Source organism: Eurosta solidaginis, chromosome 4 (genome assembly GCF_040869045.1).
Source record: "Eurosta solidaginis isolate ZX-2024a chromosome 4, ASM4086904v1, whole genome shotgun sequence".
Lineage (NCBI taxonomy): Eukaryota > Metazoa > Arthropoda > Insecta > Diptera > Tephritidae > Eurosta > Eurosta solidaginis.
In genome coordinates this window covers 74,028,659-74,044,083 of record NC_090322.1, presented here as the reverse complement: position 1 = coordinate 74,044,083, position 15,425 = coordinate 74,028,659, and the positions used below count along the sequence as shown (strand labels likewise).

At 33.8% G+C, this 15,425-nt stretch overlaps 1 protein-coding gene across 8 annotated transcripts in view; it reads left to right on the top strand.

The window, feature by feature from the left end:
- Positions 1-1,578, top strand: part of LOC137249979 (uncharacterized) — a 371,421-nt gene extending 369,843 nt beyond the window's left edge. For 7 of the 8 annotated variants that reach the window (XM_067782092.1, XM_067782091.1, XM_067782090.1 and 4 more), the window contains 2 exons: positions 1,076-1,274; positions 1,344-1,578. In XM_067782092.1, the coding sequence (XP_067638193.1) occupies positions 1,076-1,274; positions 1,344-1,461 (317 nt within the window). In that variant the 3' untranslated portion in view covers positions 1,462-1,578. Of the gene's footprint in view, positions 1-1,075; positions 1,275-1,302 lie in introns of all 8 variants that reach the window. The other variant, XM_067782095.1, reaches the window with a different exon arrangement.
- Positions 1,579-15,425: the final 13,847 nt, after the last annotated feature.

Below are 15,425 nucleotides of genomic sequence, written 5' to 3'. Positions count from 1 at the left end.
TTTTTATCTTTCCTAAATTTCCTTTATGCCGACTTCTAACGACATCTGGAAAATGAATTTTTGAAGAGAATATTTTCAGGGCTGATATGCACTTTCTTGGTTGGTGGAATCATTGCAGGGGAGTCACCCTGTTTAAAAAAAACTTTCAAAAGTAGTTTCTTCATTTAGAAAAAACTTGTCTAAGCGGGGACGCCCCTTGGCATTGATTTGGCAGTGTACTTCTGCCATGAAAAGCTTCTCAGTGAAAATTATCTGCCTTTGAGATGCCGTTCGGAGTCGGCATTAAACACGTAGGCCCCGTCCCGCCAACTTGTACGAAAAATTAAAAAGGAAGAGAAGTTCTGCCTAAAGCCTCTTCGGAGGTTATCGCGCCTTGCATTTTTTATTTTTTTTTAATTTTTTTTTTTATTGTGGATATACTGAAAAGAGCAAAACAGAGAGAAACGAAATGCTGAACAAACAGTTAAAATATCTCGGGAAGCACTATGAAGAAATCGGGCATAGCATAAATAGGCACTCCGCTTATGCCACGAAGATGGCAATGTATTATGCCGATATGCAAGGAGTCACAAATGTTGTAAAGAAGACGCACCGATAATGAGTACTGATTGTTAGCCTAGAACATCTCCTTTGGTGAAACCGCGCTTTGTACAAGACATACAGGTGTATGTATTTTTTTGAGACGACCAGCAGTACTCTAGGGCCGGGGTTAAGTTCGACGCCCCCTGAAGTAAATGAATGAGGGACAGGCCCTCCGCAGGGATGACTATTTAAACGATTCGCGAGAAACTAAGCCGCGTTACATTGAAATACAAGCCGTTCATCCTGGAAGAAATCCCGAGTCGCTCGAGTACATAGAACCGGCTGCTGCAGAAGCTCCAAAGTGACTTTTTATTTGCACATTAGCAAAACCTTTCCTGTATATTAGTTTTTTTTTACGCCACCGCATGTTCAGCGTTAATTTCTAATCTGTACATCCAGACATACAAACTTTCCCATTTATAATATTAATAAAACTATTAATCATAAAATTATTAATTATAAAATTTGGTTTTTTTACATTACAAATTTTAAGGAGCCGTTGTAGCCAGAAATGACGTATCTGAAAAGCCGGGACGACGTGAAGTACAAGCAGCTGTCATCCGAATAACGCTAGCATCAATCGACGATTACAATATACTACTGCACAATGGATTGAACTTTTATGATGCCACATTCTTCCCGACAGAAGCAAATCTTCAAATGAAAGGTGCAAAAATTGACTATAAAAAACGGTATATACACTAACTGTTTATTTTGCAGAAGACTAGCGTTCATTTTTATAAAATATGTAATTTATTTAGAATTTTCGATGGAAATATGCCCAGCCGTGCCTTACTTCCTGTTTTCGACGCAACTGGCTTTTGTAAATTACCTCCACCTGCAAGTAAACTCATTAAACCATCGCGGATTATAGAATAATTTTTTTTTTTTCATAAGTTATTTCAACTAATAATAAATAATACACAAAGCCTAAAAGACAAGTAATTGTTAACTCCCTAATATTTGAATTATAATAATTTCGCATTCCAAAAATTATATGAAGGTTATTTAAGTTGCTTTATTTGTGGATTCCAGTTGCAAACGCGAGCCATTCGAGGGTGTACCTACACTTTGAACTATTTGTTGACAGATGACACCTATCATGTCTGAGCAGTGGCGTGCCTTTCATATAAGCCGAAAAGACAGGATAGCTTATCGTAACGCTCCATTTTTAAAAATAAATTTGATATCAAACACTCGCTACGAGAGTTTGGGGTTTGTGACAGTTGCTTCCCACTTTTTATTTTAATTTTCGCCGCATGTCAAAATACTAGAGCAGTGCTGGCAGAACTTTTTTGCAGAAAAAAGGCTATATGGACAAAAATTAAAGGCTAACAGAAACGAAATAAAATTTTTTAAAGCTAAGCATAAAAGCTAAAAGTTAAAGGCAACCTTTCAAGAGATTTACTAATTTTTTTCATAAAAACCATAACAGCTCTGCAAAAAATGCGATTAGTCTAGGATGAATGTTTTAAAGATTAATTGAGGTTGGTATTAACCGATTGCATATGCACAAACAAAAGGAAGCAGTCAAATTACCTAGCATTTTTTTTTTAATGTAGTTTATGAATGCAGTGAAAATATTTGTCGATTAGTGACAAGCAAAATAGTAAAGAAAATGGTTACTCAAAATGCAAAAATTCAACTTTTTGGGTTTATTTTATACTGCTTCTCCTATATTTCTGTCAATAAAACCTACCTTTTGTGCATCGTTGCAAGCACAAAAAATTACTCATTTGAATGATGTGAAAATATATGGAAGAATAAACATTACCGGCACATAAAGGAGTAATATCGGATTTGCCAAAAAACAAATTTTGAAGATAGTTGATGAAACAAAGGACTTATCAGAACTAGAGGTCTAGTTTTGGTGGTTAGATATTTCGATCGATTGACAAACAAATTTCGTCATAGATTTTAGTCACTAGTTGAGCCTAATAAAAGTGATACAACACTGACTTGTCTCTTGGTAATTTTATAAAGCTTGCCATTGGTGGAGCCAAAAAGATGGCCCGCGAAAAATTTAATTGAAAACCAAATTTTACATTTAGTGCATTCAGGCGAATCGACTTGAACTAGGTAACCTGTCACTCTGCAAAATGTTTATTCTTCCATGTATTTTCACATCATTGAAATTAGTAATTTTTTGTGCTTGTAACGATGCAAAAAATGTAGGTTTTATTGACAGAAATATAGGAGAAACAGTATAAAATAAACTCAAAATTTGAATTTTTGCATTTTGAGTAACCGGTGTCTTTACTATTTTGCTTGTCACTAATCGACACATATTTTCAGTTCATTCATAAACTACATTCAAAAGAAAAATTCTAGGTAGTTGGACTGCTTCCTTTTGTTTGTGCATTTGCAATCGGTGAATACACCAACCTCAATTAATCTTTAAAATATTCATCCTAGACTAATCGCATTTTTTGCAGAGCTGTTATGATTTTTATGAAAAATATTAATAAATCTCTTGAAAAGTTGCCTTTAACGTTTAGCTTTTGTGCTTAGCTTTAAAAAATTTTATTTCGTTTCTGTTAGCCTTTAATTTTTGTCCATATAGCCTTTTTTCTGCAAAAAAGTTCTGGCAACACTGCTCTAGTATTTTGACATGCGGCGAAAATTAAAATAAAAAGTGGGGAGCAACTGTCAAAAACCCCAAACTCTCGTAGCGAGTGTATGATATCAAACATACGAACTGACGTTTCTTGTTATGTATGCTCTTTGCATTTGCTCTATTGTTCTTTCAAACATGTTTGAAGACGACACGCATATTGCATTATTTACATATTTTAAAACGTTTGCTTAACTGCCCATATTTTCTCTATAAACTAGATTTTAAAAAGGAATATTAATATGTAGCCTGATTTTCTGTAGAAACATTTAAAAAAAGTTGGTTTGAAACACAAACGGGCAATTCATGGCACTTCAATTTATTAACCGCGTGCAAAAAGCAAAACTTTCCTACATTCTCTGGCCCATTGTAAATTTTACCAAGTAGCGCAGCTAACAGCTGATCGGTGAAAATTCGCACATTCACACGCACAGTTCTCGACTCAGTTTCAAAAACAAACTTTAGATTATTTAGCTCAAATTTTAAAGTGAGACAATCCTTACGAATATATGTATATAGAATATATAAGGCGTTTTTGTTGTTATTAAAACAATAGTTTTATTTTTATTAATATATTCCTTCATTATATGACATTCGACTGCCTAGTCCACTGCCTTCCACTCTATTCGCAACATAACCTCTATTTAAGTTGCCAAACTATATAGTAAACAATGCTCTGGCCATTCGCGACAATCATTCTCCTTGTCAGCTATTATTTGACAGATAGGTAAGGTAATGGAGTATGGTGGAATCACCAGGTGAAGTAAATACAAAGAGGTAGAAGATGTACGCTATCTGAAACGGTAGGGATGTATTTTCAACGGTCAGAAGAGGCTAAAATGTTTACCCGCTTTGGAAAAGTAGGAGTAGAAAAACAAATACCTTGCTACGAAAGCCATTGCAGATTGTTTTTTTCGGCATATCAGTGCAACCTAATGCCAATACAAAAGGGATACACAGGACCACTGCGAACTTATATTACTTTAGGCATCGAATAAAATTAAAAACTTAAACTGCGATGAGTAGTAAAATTCAATAATGCATCTAAAGTAAACTGACCTCAACTTCAACTGCAGTTAAAGCTTTTATCGGAAAACCGGACATAAGTGGGGGAGGTGTTATCGATTATATAGTTGAACTGTAGGAGCTTTGCGCACTTAAATGGGTTTCGGGTTTGATGAAAAGTTTTACAGTAACACTTGGAAGTGATCGTAATACTTTTAAATGTGTTTCGATCTCTAAAAATCCATTGTTCTTTCCATCTGCTCTGTTGATTTGACATTGAGAGTCGGATGTAAAAAATATAACCTAATGTATCATACAAACTTGATCAGAAGATCTCCCATAAGCTCTTGGCAGTTAGTTCATGATGTATTACTAATGTTCCCAAGTTATTATTTACTAACCAGAAGCTGCTAATCCGATCCAGCCGGATTCATATATTCTAAATTACAATCTATCTTAGTGGTATAATTTTTAGGCCAAAACAACAATAGTGAGTAACAATTTTTTTTAACTGTATTTAGAAATCCATTGTTTTAGCGAAGTGTTTACATAAATAATGTGTAATACGACAGTTTTGGTGTTCTTGCACATTTCTCGAAAGTCTTCAGTAGCGCTGCACAGGCGAAAATCCTTGTTGAATATGACGCGAATTCAAATAGTTTGTTTTAACTAAGACCTGTTTCAATTTTTTTTGGAACAAACTAAACATACTTATATAATGGAAACATCAATAATATGAACGCAATAGTTAAGAACGACCTTACTTATGGAAGCCCACACCAAAGATACCCAAATATGAATCTCTGTAATTAAATCCGGTAAAGGTCCATCGATATTCACCTACTGGTTTAGATGAAAAAAAGTACTAAAACTACCATATTTTACTCCTGAAAAATGCAGAAAAACAACACTTTTTCGCGGACAACATTGGTGAAAAATTTTCAGATAGCCGAATGACAGATCAAAGAAGAATTTAGAACAAGACAATTGACGGTTTACTTCACCTGGTTATTCCACCGTGGTAATGGAGGAATCGATTTTTCTCTTTCTCACAGTGGATATAAGTTTGCCATGTTTTTATTAACTTTTTTAATTTTATTTTTTATCGATTTCATGTGCAGAAAACTCTCAAAATAAAAATAATATTTTCATTTGTCAAAAAAATTAAGAAAATACTGTCGAATTCCAAAAAACCTAACGAAATACAAACTGGCTGGCAGAGTTGTTAAGGAATGCAATCCTTTATTTCGTTTTTGAAATAATGAATACATTTTTTTATTCACAATTCCTTTTTGTTATTCCTGATGCAGAATAATAAAATTTTAAAACATTCCTGTTATGGGGTAACAAAATTCAAAAGCATTCCTCAGGTGAATAATGGTATTATAATCATATGTGACTCGGTCTATGAAAAGGTGGCTTATGACTCAAAAAAAATTGCGAGAAACAGCTGTTAAAGATAAACAATGCACTTCTTCAGGACGTTTGTGCTCTTCTTTTTTTTGAGCCATAAGCCACCTTTTCATAAACCGGGTCACATATAGTGACCATAATTCGACCTTTACAATCAAAAGAGCAAATTATTGATTTATAAGACCCAGGTTTACAAAGCGAATTTAAACTACAGTTACAAAGTTAGCTTTACTCTGCCAGTTTGGCTGTTTAAACTAATATGAATAGTTAATTTCTCTAAAATATTAAACTCGTAATTTCCCGGTTTGGTTACGCGATTATTAAAACAAGCAAAGGTAAAAGTAAGAAAATCTTGTGGCGAATATTAGCAATTTCGATACATCACTATGCCTCTAGTAAATAAATGCAAGCAAACACACATATGATAACAGCAGCCACTAGCGAAGAGAAAATAGAAATGAACACGGCCATATACAGCGCATATTACTTAGCCGTGTACACACACATGCAGGTCTTTTCAAAAAATTTTGTACTGAAGTTCAACTCACAATATATATACAAAATCATATGTACACTAAAACTTTTTTAAATTGAAAAAAATATTTTAAATGTTTAAAAAATTTTGATGGCCCCTTAATGAATAAATTTTGAATTAAAAGTTTTCTCATTGCTACAATGTTTTTGAAAAGTTTGTTGGTGTACATTTGTTAGTGTAAATTTGAATATCATACCGAAGTGTCTTGCTTTGATAAGGAAGTGCATACAAAAATCCTCGTCTAATGCAAGAATATCACCTGATTGGCGCACTCCATTGACGGTGCTAAAGAATAAAAACAACAAATAGTAGAAAACGAGTTATAAATAGAAACTTGCAAAGTGCATTGATGCCCTTATGCGCCAAACGTCAAGCCTTTAATGTGTGGATCGCTGACGATAAACCGTCATGGGTTTTGAAATAGTCGGCTATACGGTCTATGAACTTTGTTTTTTTTCTAATTTACTTGTTTTCTATGTATAATAATTTAATATAATATAACTTGTAAAATATACATTTAATAAAAAAAATAATAAACTTGGTCTTGAAGACAACAAATTAATATAAATTAATTATTTACAGACTAGTAAAACCAAACATAACATTAAATACTTTCAGTCTACGGAAAAAGCACCCTGGAATTCTAACAAAGGCGAGAGCTTAAAGAAAAACCATATGGGCTGCAACAAAAAATCCTCGTCTACTGAGATAATAGCACTTGATTGGCGCACTCAATTGACGGTGGCAAAGAATAAAAACAACAAACAGTAGAAAACGAGTTATAAATAGAACCTTGCAAAGTGCATTGATGGCCTGATGCGCTAAACGTCAAGCCTTCAATGTGTGGATCGCTGATGACATACCGTCATGGGTTTTGAAATAGTCGGCTATACGGTCTACGGACTTTGTTTTTATTTGTTTTATTCGTTCTCTACGTATAATAATTTAATATAATATAACTTGTAAAATATACATTTTACAAAAAAATAACAAACTTGGTCTTGAAGACAACAAATTAATATAATAATTAATTATTTACAGGCCAGTATAACGAAACATAACATTAAATACTTTTAGTCTACGGAAAAAGCACCCTGGAATTCTAACAAAAGCTAGAGCTTAAAGAAAAACCATATGAGCTGCAACAAAAATCCTCGTATAATGATATAATAGCACCTGATTGCCGCACTCAATTGACGGTGGTAAAGAATAAAAACAACAAACAGTAGAAAACGAGTTATAAATAGAACCTTGCAAAGTGCATTGATGGCCTGATGCGCTAAACGTCAAGCCTTCAATGTGTGGATCGCTGATGATATACCGTCATGGGTTTTGAAATAGTCGGCTATACGGTCTACGAACTTTGTTTTTATTTGTTTTATTCGTTTTCTATGTATAATAATTTAATATAATATAACTTGTAAAATATACATTTTACAAAAAAGATAACATACTTGGTCTTTAAGACAACAAATTAATATAATAATTAATTATTAACAGACCAGTAAAACCAAACATAACATTAAATACTTTCAGTCTATGGAAAAAGCACCCTGGAATTCTAGCAAAAGCGAGAGCTTAAAGAAAGACCATATGGGCTGCAACAAAAATCCTTGACTTATGAGATATTAGCACCTGATTGGCGCACTCAATTGATGGTGGTAAAGAATGAAAACAACAAACAGTAGAAAACGAGTTATAAATAGAAACTTGAAAAAGTGCATTGGTGGCCTGATGCGCTAAACGTCAAGCCTTCAGTGTGTGGATCGCTGATGATAAACCGTCATGGGTTTTGAAATAGTCGGCTATGTGGTCTATGAACTTTGTTTTTTTCTAATTTACTCGTTTTCTATGTGTAATAATTTAATATAATAAAACTTGAAAAAATATGCATTTTACAAAAAAAAAAAAATAACAAACTTGGTCTTGAAGACAACAAATTCATATAATAAATAAAATATGATAGAAATCCAAACAAATTTAAAAACTGAAATGCTCATTAGAATACTCTTTTTTGTTTATATAAATTCGAAAAAAATTATACATTTGCGTTTTGTATATAAAGTTAATCATTAGCAAATATTATATCCCAACGCGTACGAAAGATAATTAAGGAAAGCAAAAATGAGCTTAGTATTAAAAGCGGTTATTTGTACATATACAGCGAGCTTGCTATAAGTTATTTTCAAAAGCAGAATTGATTTTTGGGTACCAGAATACTTAAAACTATAATAATAATAATTTACTAGTATATATGTAGGTAAACACAGTATCGACATAGATTAACGAAAGAACGAATATATAACATTTTTAAAGTTACATTTACTTAAACTATTGCGCATTGAGTTCGGGACGGAGTTCCATATGCGGATGGCATTAATTAATAATAGCCTTGCAGAGTTTTAATAGTTATAGTTTGGTAAAATTATGTCACTTATGAGAGCAGTCAACTTGTTACATATGTGAGTAATTGCGTGTTTTAACTGAAACCGCCTTCTTGATAATGGTGGAATGGGAGACGATTTCTGCATATGGTAGTGAAAGAAAAGTATGTGTTTATTGTCCAGAATCACTAACTCCAACAAAATTATGGAAAGCTGCTAACTCCATAAAATTTCAATTATTTTTACTTGCCATGCAATAGAGCTTTTTCGTTATACAGGGAAATTTTGGTGAATGGAGTTAGCAGCTTTAACAGCATCATCGACGATATTTTGGTATTTAAAATGGTCGAGATCACGCCTACTTTCAAAAATGAGAAAAAGGAACAAAGCTTTAGCAAATGCTGTTGAAGTGATGAAACCCGAAGAGTGGATATGAAAAAAGTTACGATGTACAATATAAATTTATTAAAATTTTGTAAAATGGGCGTGGCGCCGAATACATTAAGTAGAAGAAAATTTTAAAGTTTTGCACACCTTTAATAAAAAGCCGTTGATACCACTTTGCAATATTGCTGATATATGGTCCTTGGTATTATATATAGATCCGATCAAATGCGGCTAAGGACAACGCCTACTTTAAATAAACGGGGTTTACAGTTTTCAACTTAACAACAATACTACCGGTAGATATAGACTTGTCAAAAGCTTTTGATACAGTCAACCACGGCACGTTACTGCAAGACTTGTAAGGGTCCCCTCTTCCTCTTAGTCTCAAAAGGTAACCGCAAATTATCTGTCTCGTCGGCAGGCTTCGGTGCAATTCAGGAACTCTAAACTCAGAAGAGGTAAATAAGGAGTGCCACAGGGTGGTGTTCTATCCCTGCTTTTGTTTGACATCTACATATCGAAGCTCCCTTCGCCACCGGAAGGAGTCACTATCGTTAGCTACGCCGATGACTGCACAATAATGGCTACATATTCCGGCCCACCCATCCATGAGCTATGTAAAAAATAATAAAATTGTCTCCCTAATTCCCTTGTCTCCCTTTTTCGCTTCGCGAATCCTGACATTGTCACCGACAAAATTATAGGCGTTCAGCAACGATTATTCGAATGATTGCTCGTTGTTGATTCGATTTTAACTAATCGATTTATAAAAAGAGAATATTTTAGCATTCGAATATTCGATTAATTGGATCTAGCTTCAAGGTAAGTAGAGAAAATTTTGACGTGCATACTCACCACGACACATTTCAAAATTTTCCTTCACAAACAATGAAAATTAACCTTTTTCGTAATGTTTTATTCCATTTGTCTTTGGTCCTTCATTGCATAGACTGGAAACACTTGACAAAGTTGACACAGTCATAAGCAAAGAATAAAATTACCAAAAAATTGATAAGTCAAGTAGTCAAAACTTATCCAAAAAATAAAATATCCAAAAAGTTATTAAATTCAACCAAATTGTTGTAGGTTATGGTTGTGGCAAAAACCGAACACCAAATGGTTGGCTATGGTATGGTTATGGCTGGGGCGTTATGGTATGGCACCATTAATACTCGTGGCAAACTTGACATATCCATATCCATATATAACAGCTCATCCCATCAACCTTATGGAAACCACTGTAATTGGTCAATGGTGCCATAGCAAACCGCTCTAGCTGTAACCATAACTTAATAACCTGTTGTTTTTTGGGGTTTCGCCATATCCCTAACCTAAAAATATTTCATTTGGTGAATCTATACATTTTTTGGATATTTTTGTTATAATCAATAAATATATGAGTCATTGAATTATCTAAAATTATCGATACTAAAATACAAAGAATAGAATTAGTTAGATAATCGAATGTACTAAATGTAATTGTTTTATGTATTGAATTAGCGAGCTTTGCTCATATTGCTTTATACAATGGTTTTTGTAATTGATATTAGAGAAAAAATGTAAGTTTACAAACGGCGATGATTACTAGGACATGTTTCTGAATTTCACTTCTTCATCAGCTAGCTTTTCGGGAGCTGAGCGTTGAACTCGAATCTCCAACATTCATATCAGTGGAAGCCTTTAGCTGCTAAGCCATATAAATGTCCCGTTGTTCGCTGTACAATTGGTCTCCAAGAGTTGCCTTTTTGTTTATATTCCTTTTGATCACCATGCAGGCACATACACTCTGTATGTAGTTTATTCCTAATGGTGTGGATATGATTTTTAGGCGCGCTTTTGAAAGCTTACTAACATTTGTTCGGATTTTTACAATATTTATTTTTAATACTTCCGCTGTTACCATTATATCAATATGATCATATGTATTTAATTAGCGAGCTTTGCTCATATTGCTTTATACAATGGTTTTTGTAATTGATATTAGAGAAAAATTGTAAGTTTACAAACGGCGATGGTTACTAGGACATGTTTCTGAATTTCACTTCTTCATCAGCTAGCTTTTCGGGAGCTGAGCGTTGAACTCGAATCTCCAACATTCATATCAGTGCAAGCCTTTAGCTGCTAAGCCATATGAATGTCCCGTTGTTCGCTGTACAATTGGTCTCTAAGAGTTGCCTTTTTGTTTATATTCCTTTTGATCACCATGTAGGCACATACACTCTGTATGTAGTTTATTCCTAATGGTGTGGATATGATTTTTAGGCGCGCTTTTGAAAGCTTAGTAACATTTGTTCGGATTTTTACAGTATTTGTTTTTAATACTTCCGCTGTTACTATAATATCAATATGATTATATGTATTTAATTAGCGAGCTTTGTTCATATTGCTTTATACAATGGTTTTTGTAATTGATATTAGAGAAAAATTGTAAGTTTACAAACGGCGATGGTTACTAGGACATGTTTCTGAATTTCACTTCTTCATCAGCTAACTTTTCGGGAGCTGAGCGTTGAACTCGAATCTCCAAAATTCATATCAGTGCAAGCCTTTAGCTGCTAAGCCATATGAATGTCCCGTTGTTCGCTGTACAATTGGTCTTTAAGAATTGCCTTTTTGTTTATATTCCTTTTGATCACCATGTAGGCACATACACTCTGTATGTAGTTTATTCCTAATGGTGTGGATATGATTTTTAGGCGCGCTTTTGAAAGCTTAGTAACAGTTGTTCGGATTTTTAGAGTATTTGTTTTTAATACTTCCGCTGTTACTATTATATCAATATGATTATATGTATTTAATTAGCGAGCTTTGCTCATATTGCTTTATACAATGGTTTTTGTAATTGATATTAGTGAAAACTTGTAAGTTTACAAACGGCGATGGTTATTAATTAGCAAGCTTTGCTCATATTGCTTTATACAGTGGTTTTTGTAATTGATATTAGAGAAAAATTTTAAGTTTACAAACGGCGATGGTTACTAGGACATGTTTCTGAATTTCACTTCTTCATCAGCTAGCTTTTCGGGAGCTGAGCGTTAAACTCGAATATACAACATTCATATCAGTGCAAGCCTCCTAGTAACCATCGCCGTTTGTAAACTTACAATTTTTCTCTAATATCAATTACAAAAACCATTGTATAAAGCAATATGAGAAAAGCTCGCTAATTAAATACATATGATCATATTGATATAATGGTAACAGCGGAAGTATTAAAAACAAATATTGTAAAAATCCGAACAAATGTTATTAAGCTTTCAAAAGCGCGCCTAAAAATCATATCCACACCATTAGGAATAAACTACATACAGAGTGTATGTGCCTACATGGTGATCAACAGGAATATAAATAAAAAGGCAACTCTTAGAGACCAATTGTACAGCGAACAACGGGACATTCATATGGCTTAGCAGCTAAAGGCTTGCACTGATATGAATGTTGGAGATTCGAGTTCAACGCTAAGCTCCCGAAAAGCTAGCTGATGAAGAAGTGAAATTCAGAAACATGTCCTAGTAACCATCGCCGTTTGTAAACTTGTAATTGTTTTATTTTAAGGCACCCTTCGTGATTGACTTAGCTTAGTGTGATATGTGAACTTAAAAGAATGAAATAAAGTTAGTTCAGTTTTTGTAAGCTTTCGCATTGGGTCAAAAATTATCACTAGCGACGAGGTGAAAAAGTAAATAACGCGCTAAGTTAATTCGAATCGCATATTAACGCAATTATGGTTAGTAAAAATGAATTAATTCAGAAACAGTTACTCAAACAACAACAGTTTGCAAATAATTTATTGCAGCAACAAAATGATTGGATGGACTCAAAAATAAAGCTGGTGGTGCAAACAATGTAGCAGCCAAACGATAGTGCCGTTGTTTTTTTCTAAAGACCACCAAACATGGGAGTCTTATTTAGAACAGTTGTAACAAAATTTCAGTGCTTATAATGTAACTTGCGCTGAAAAGCAAAAATCGTTTTTCCTTGCCTGGAAATGTTCGAACTTTTGAAAAATCTCTTCGGAAGTGCACAATTACACCAACAAACATAAAAATAGCTAACGGAAAAGCTAACAGAACATTTTGAAGCAAAACGGCACATTGTCGCTGCTCTATATGATTTTTTTAAACGTGAGATGAAGGCAAAGCAAACATATAGTGAATATGTCGCTGCCCTCAGCGGAATAGCAATACAATGAAATTTTGTATGCTCTGCAGAGAATTGCTCTCAGAATTTCGTGGACGAGATGATTCGTGATCAAATAATCACACACACTCCGCACGATGCTGTACGTACAGGTTCCTTGCAAAAGGTTAAACCTTCCCTTGCCGATATTATGCTCATCGTTAAGTCGTTCGAAGCTACAGCAAAAACAATTGCGACAATTAAAGAAAAGGTGATCGAAAACGAAGCTCCAATAAATGCTGTAAATACAAAAAATTCCAAAGACAAAATACCGATACTAACAGCAAAAATGAGAAGGCAAAATTTAAATCGTGGTCACGTTGCGGTAGTTCTCATGCTCGACAAAACTGCAAATTTCTGAATGCAGTTTGTAACAAATGTGGAAAGAGCGGTCACATTGCAAATGAGTGTATGTCAAAGAAATAATCACAACAAATGCAAGAAAAGTAAAGATAATGAAGATCGAAGCATAAATAGTGTAGAACACAGTGTTCAGTGTATCGAGGATCCATTTTATGGATCCGACAAAAATGTTCTGCACCACTCACTCGGCTGCCAGCCGCACACACTCGCCTTTAAATTCCCTTTAATTTCCCTTCTTCTTTTAAACTAATAGGAACTGTTTTTATTTTCTTGATTCTTCTCGTTTTAAACTTTATTTATAAATGTACACTTTAGTTCTTTCTTTACAACTATATTTAACACTTTCCTTTCTAGTCTCTTACACAGCTTTATTTAATACTTGTAGTCTCTTTAAACACTTCATAATTTCTCTACGTGTTTAGTTTCGTACTTATGCAGCTGCCGCTTCACTTTAAACTGACGATAACGTCGCCAATATACATAAAAGCCTGATTTGGCGAAATGCCTGAAAATGCTATTGACATCATACGAGAAAAAGAGTTTGGTGCTATATTTAACCCGAAAGGTAAAACTTTCCAACGAAAAGCTCCTCGATCTGTACTGAAAGAAGTTACGTCTCTAGATATAGGGTGAAGAGGTATTTGGTGAAAACCAGAAAAAAGATCTAGAGTTGAAAAGTATTTGGCTCTGCCAAGACTGTCGAGTATGTCATCAACGCGTGCTAGTGGAAATTTGTCGGCTATAAGCTTTTTATTGACTGCTCTGAAATCTACGCACATACGATACGACTATTTGCCTGTTGGATATTTTTTCGGTACCAAAATTAAAGGACTGTTATAATTTGAAAAACCAGGTTCGATTAAATCATTCTGTAATAGGTTTTCGACTTGTTTATTTATTTCTTCGCGTTGTGTGTATGGCAAACGGTAATTTTTAATATAGACAGGATTTTTGTCAGTTAATCTAAGTTTTGGTTCGTAGAAATTATTAAGCGTCATTAAGTCGGTTTTTAATGCAAAAATATCAGAATATTTCAAACATAATTCAAGTAATTTCTTTTTAGCATAAGAAGGCATTTGTTTTGCAAAAATTGATTTAAGCTCTTCTATGAGTTTTGAATCGATAGGTCCGTCATTTATGCGAAAGACATTGAAGTCTTTTATGTCTTCAGTTTGAATATTGAAATCTTTTACGTACTTCACCTCGTCGGTGATATTGATAACTTTTATTATTGGGTTTTTTGTATCAACTATACATTTGGCTGTGAAAAAACCGTTACAAAGTTCCCGAGAATCAACAGAAACTGGACTTGTCGAATTTTTCAAACTAAAAACACGAAAAACTTCGCATCTTGGTGGAATCACAAGAGTATTTGTTGAAGTGCTATGCAAAATTGAAATATTTACTTTTTCTGTCCCTTGTCCGAATGTAATTGTGTCATTAGCATAATTGATTATGCATTTGTTCGTTTTTAGAAAGTTTTTCCCTATTATACCGACCGAAGGAATATTAAAGTTGTCATTGACAACGTGAAGAGTCAGAGGAAAAAATGTATTTGATGCAATTATACTTGTATTAACTGTTCCTAGTGTTGTTACCGTGTCTGTTGTTACGCCTGTTATATTTATTACGCTAATATCGTCTACTTCTACATCGTTTGCCAAACTGGAAATTTTTATTAATGAAATGTCTGCCTGATTATTGGAATTTCTGTTATTTACGGACCGATTATTATTGTTGTTGTTAGAATTGTTATTGCCTCTATTATAATAACGATTATTGCCTTTGTTATAATTGTTGTTTCGGGAATTTGTATTACTGTGTTCCCTATTTGCGTTATTGTTAAATCGAAAATTATTATTGTTGTTGTTTGTAAATTCTGAAAAATTGTTATTGGTTACTCTTAAGACTGCAATTTTTCCCGCGACAACTTTCGAGTTGTCTGGCCTAATTTTACTACATA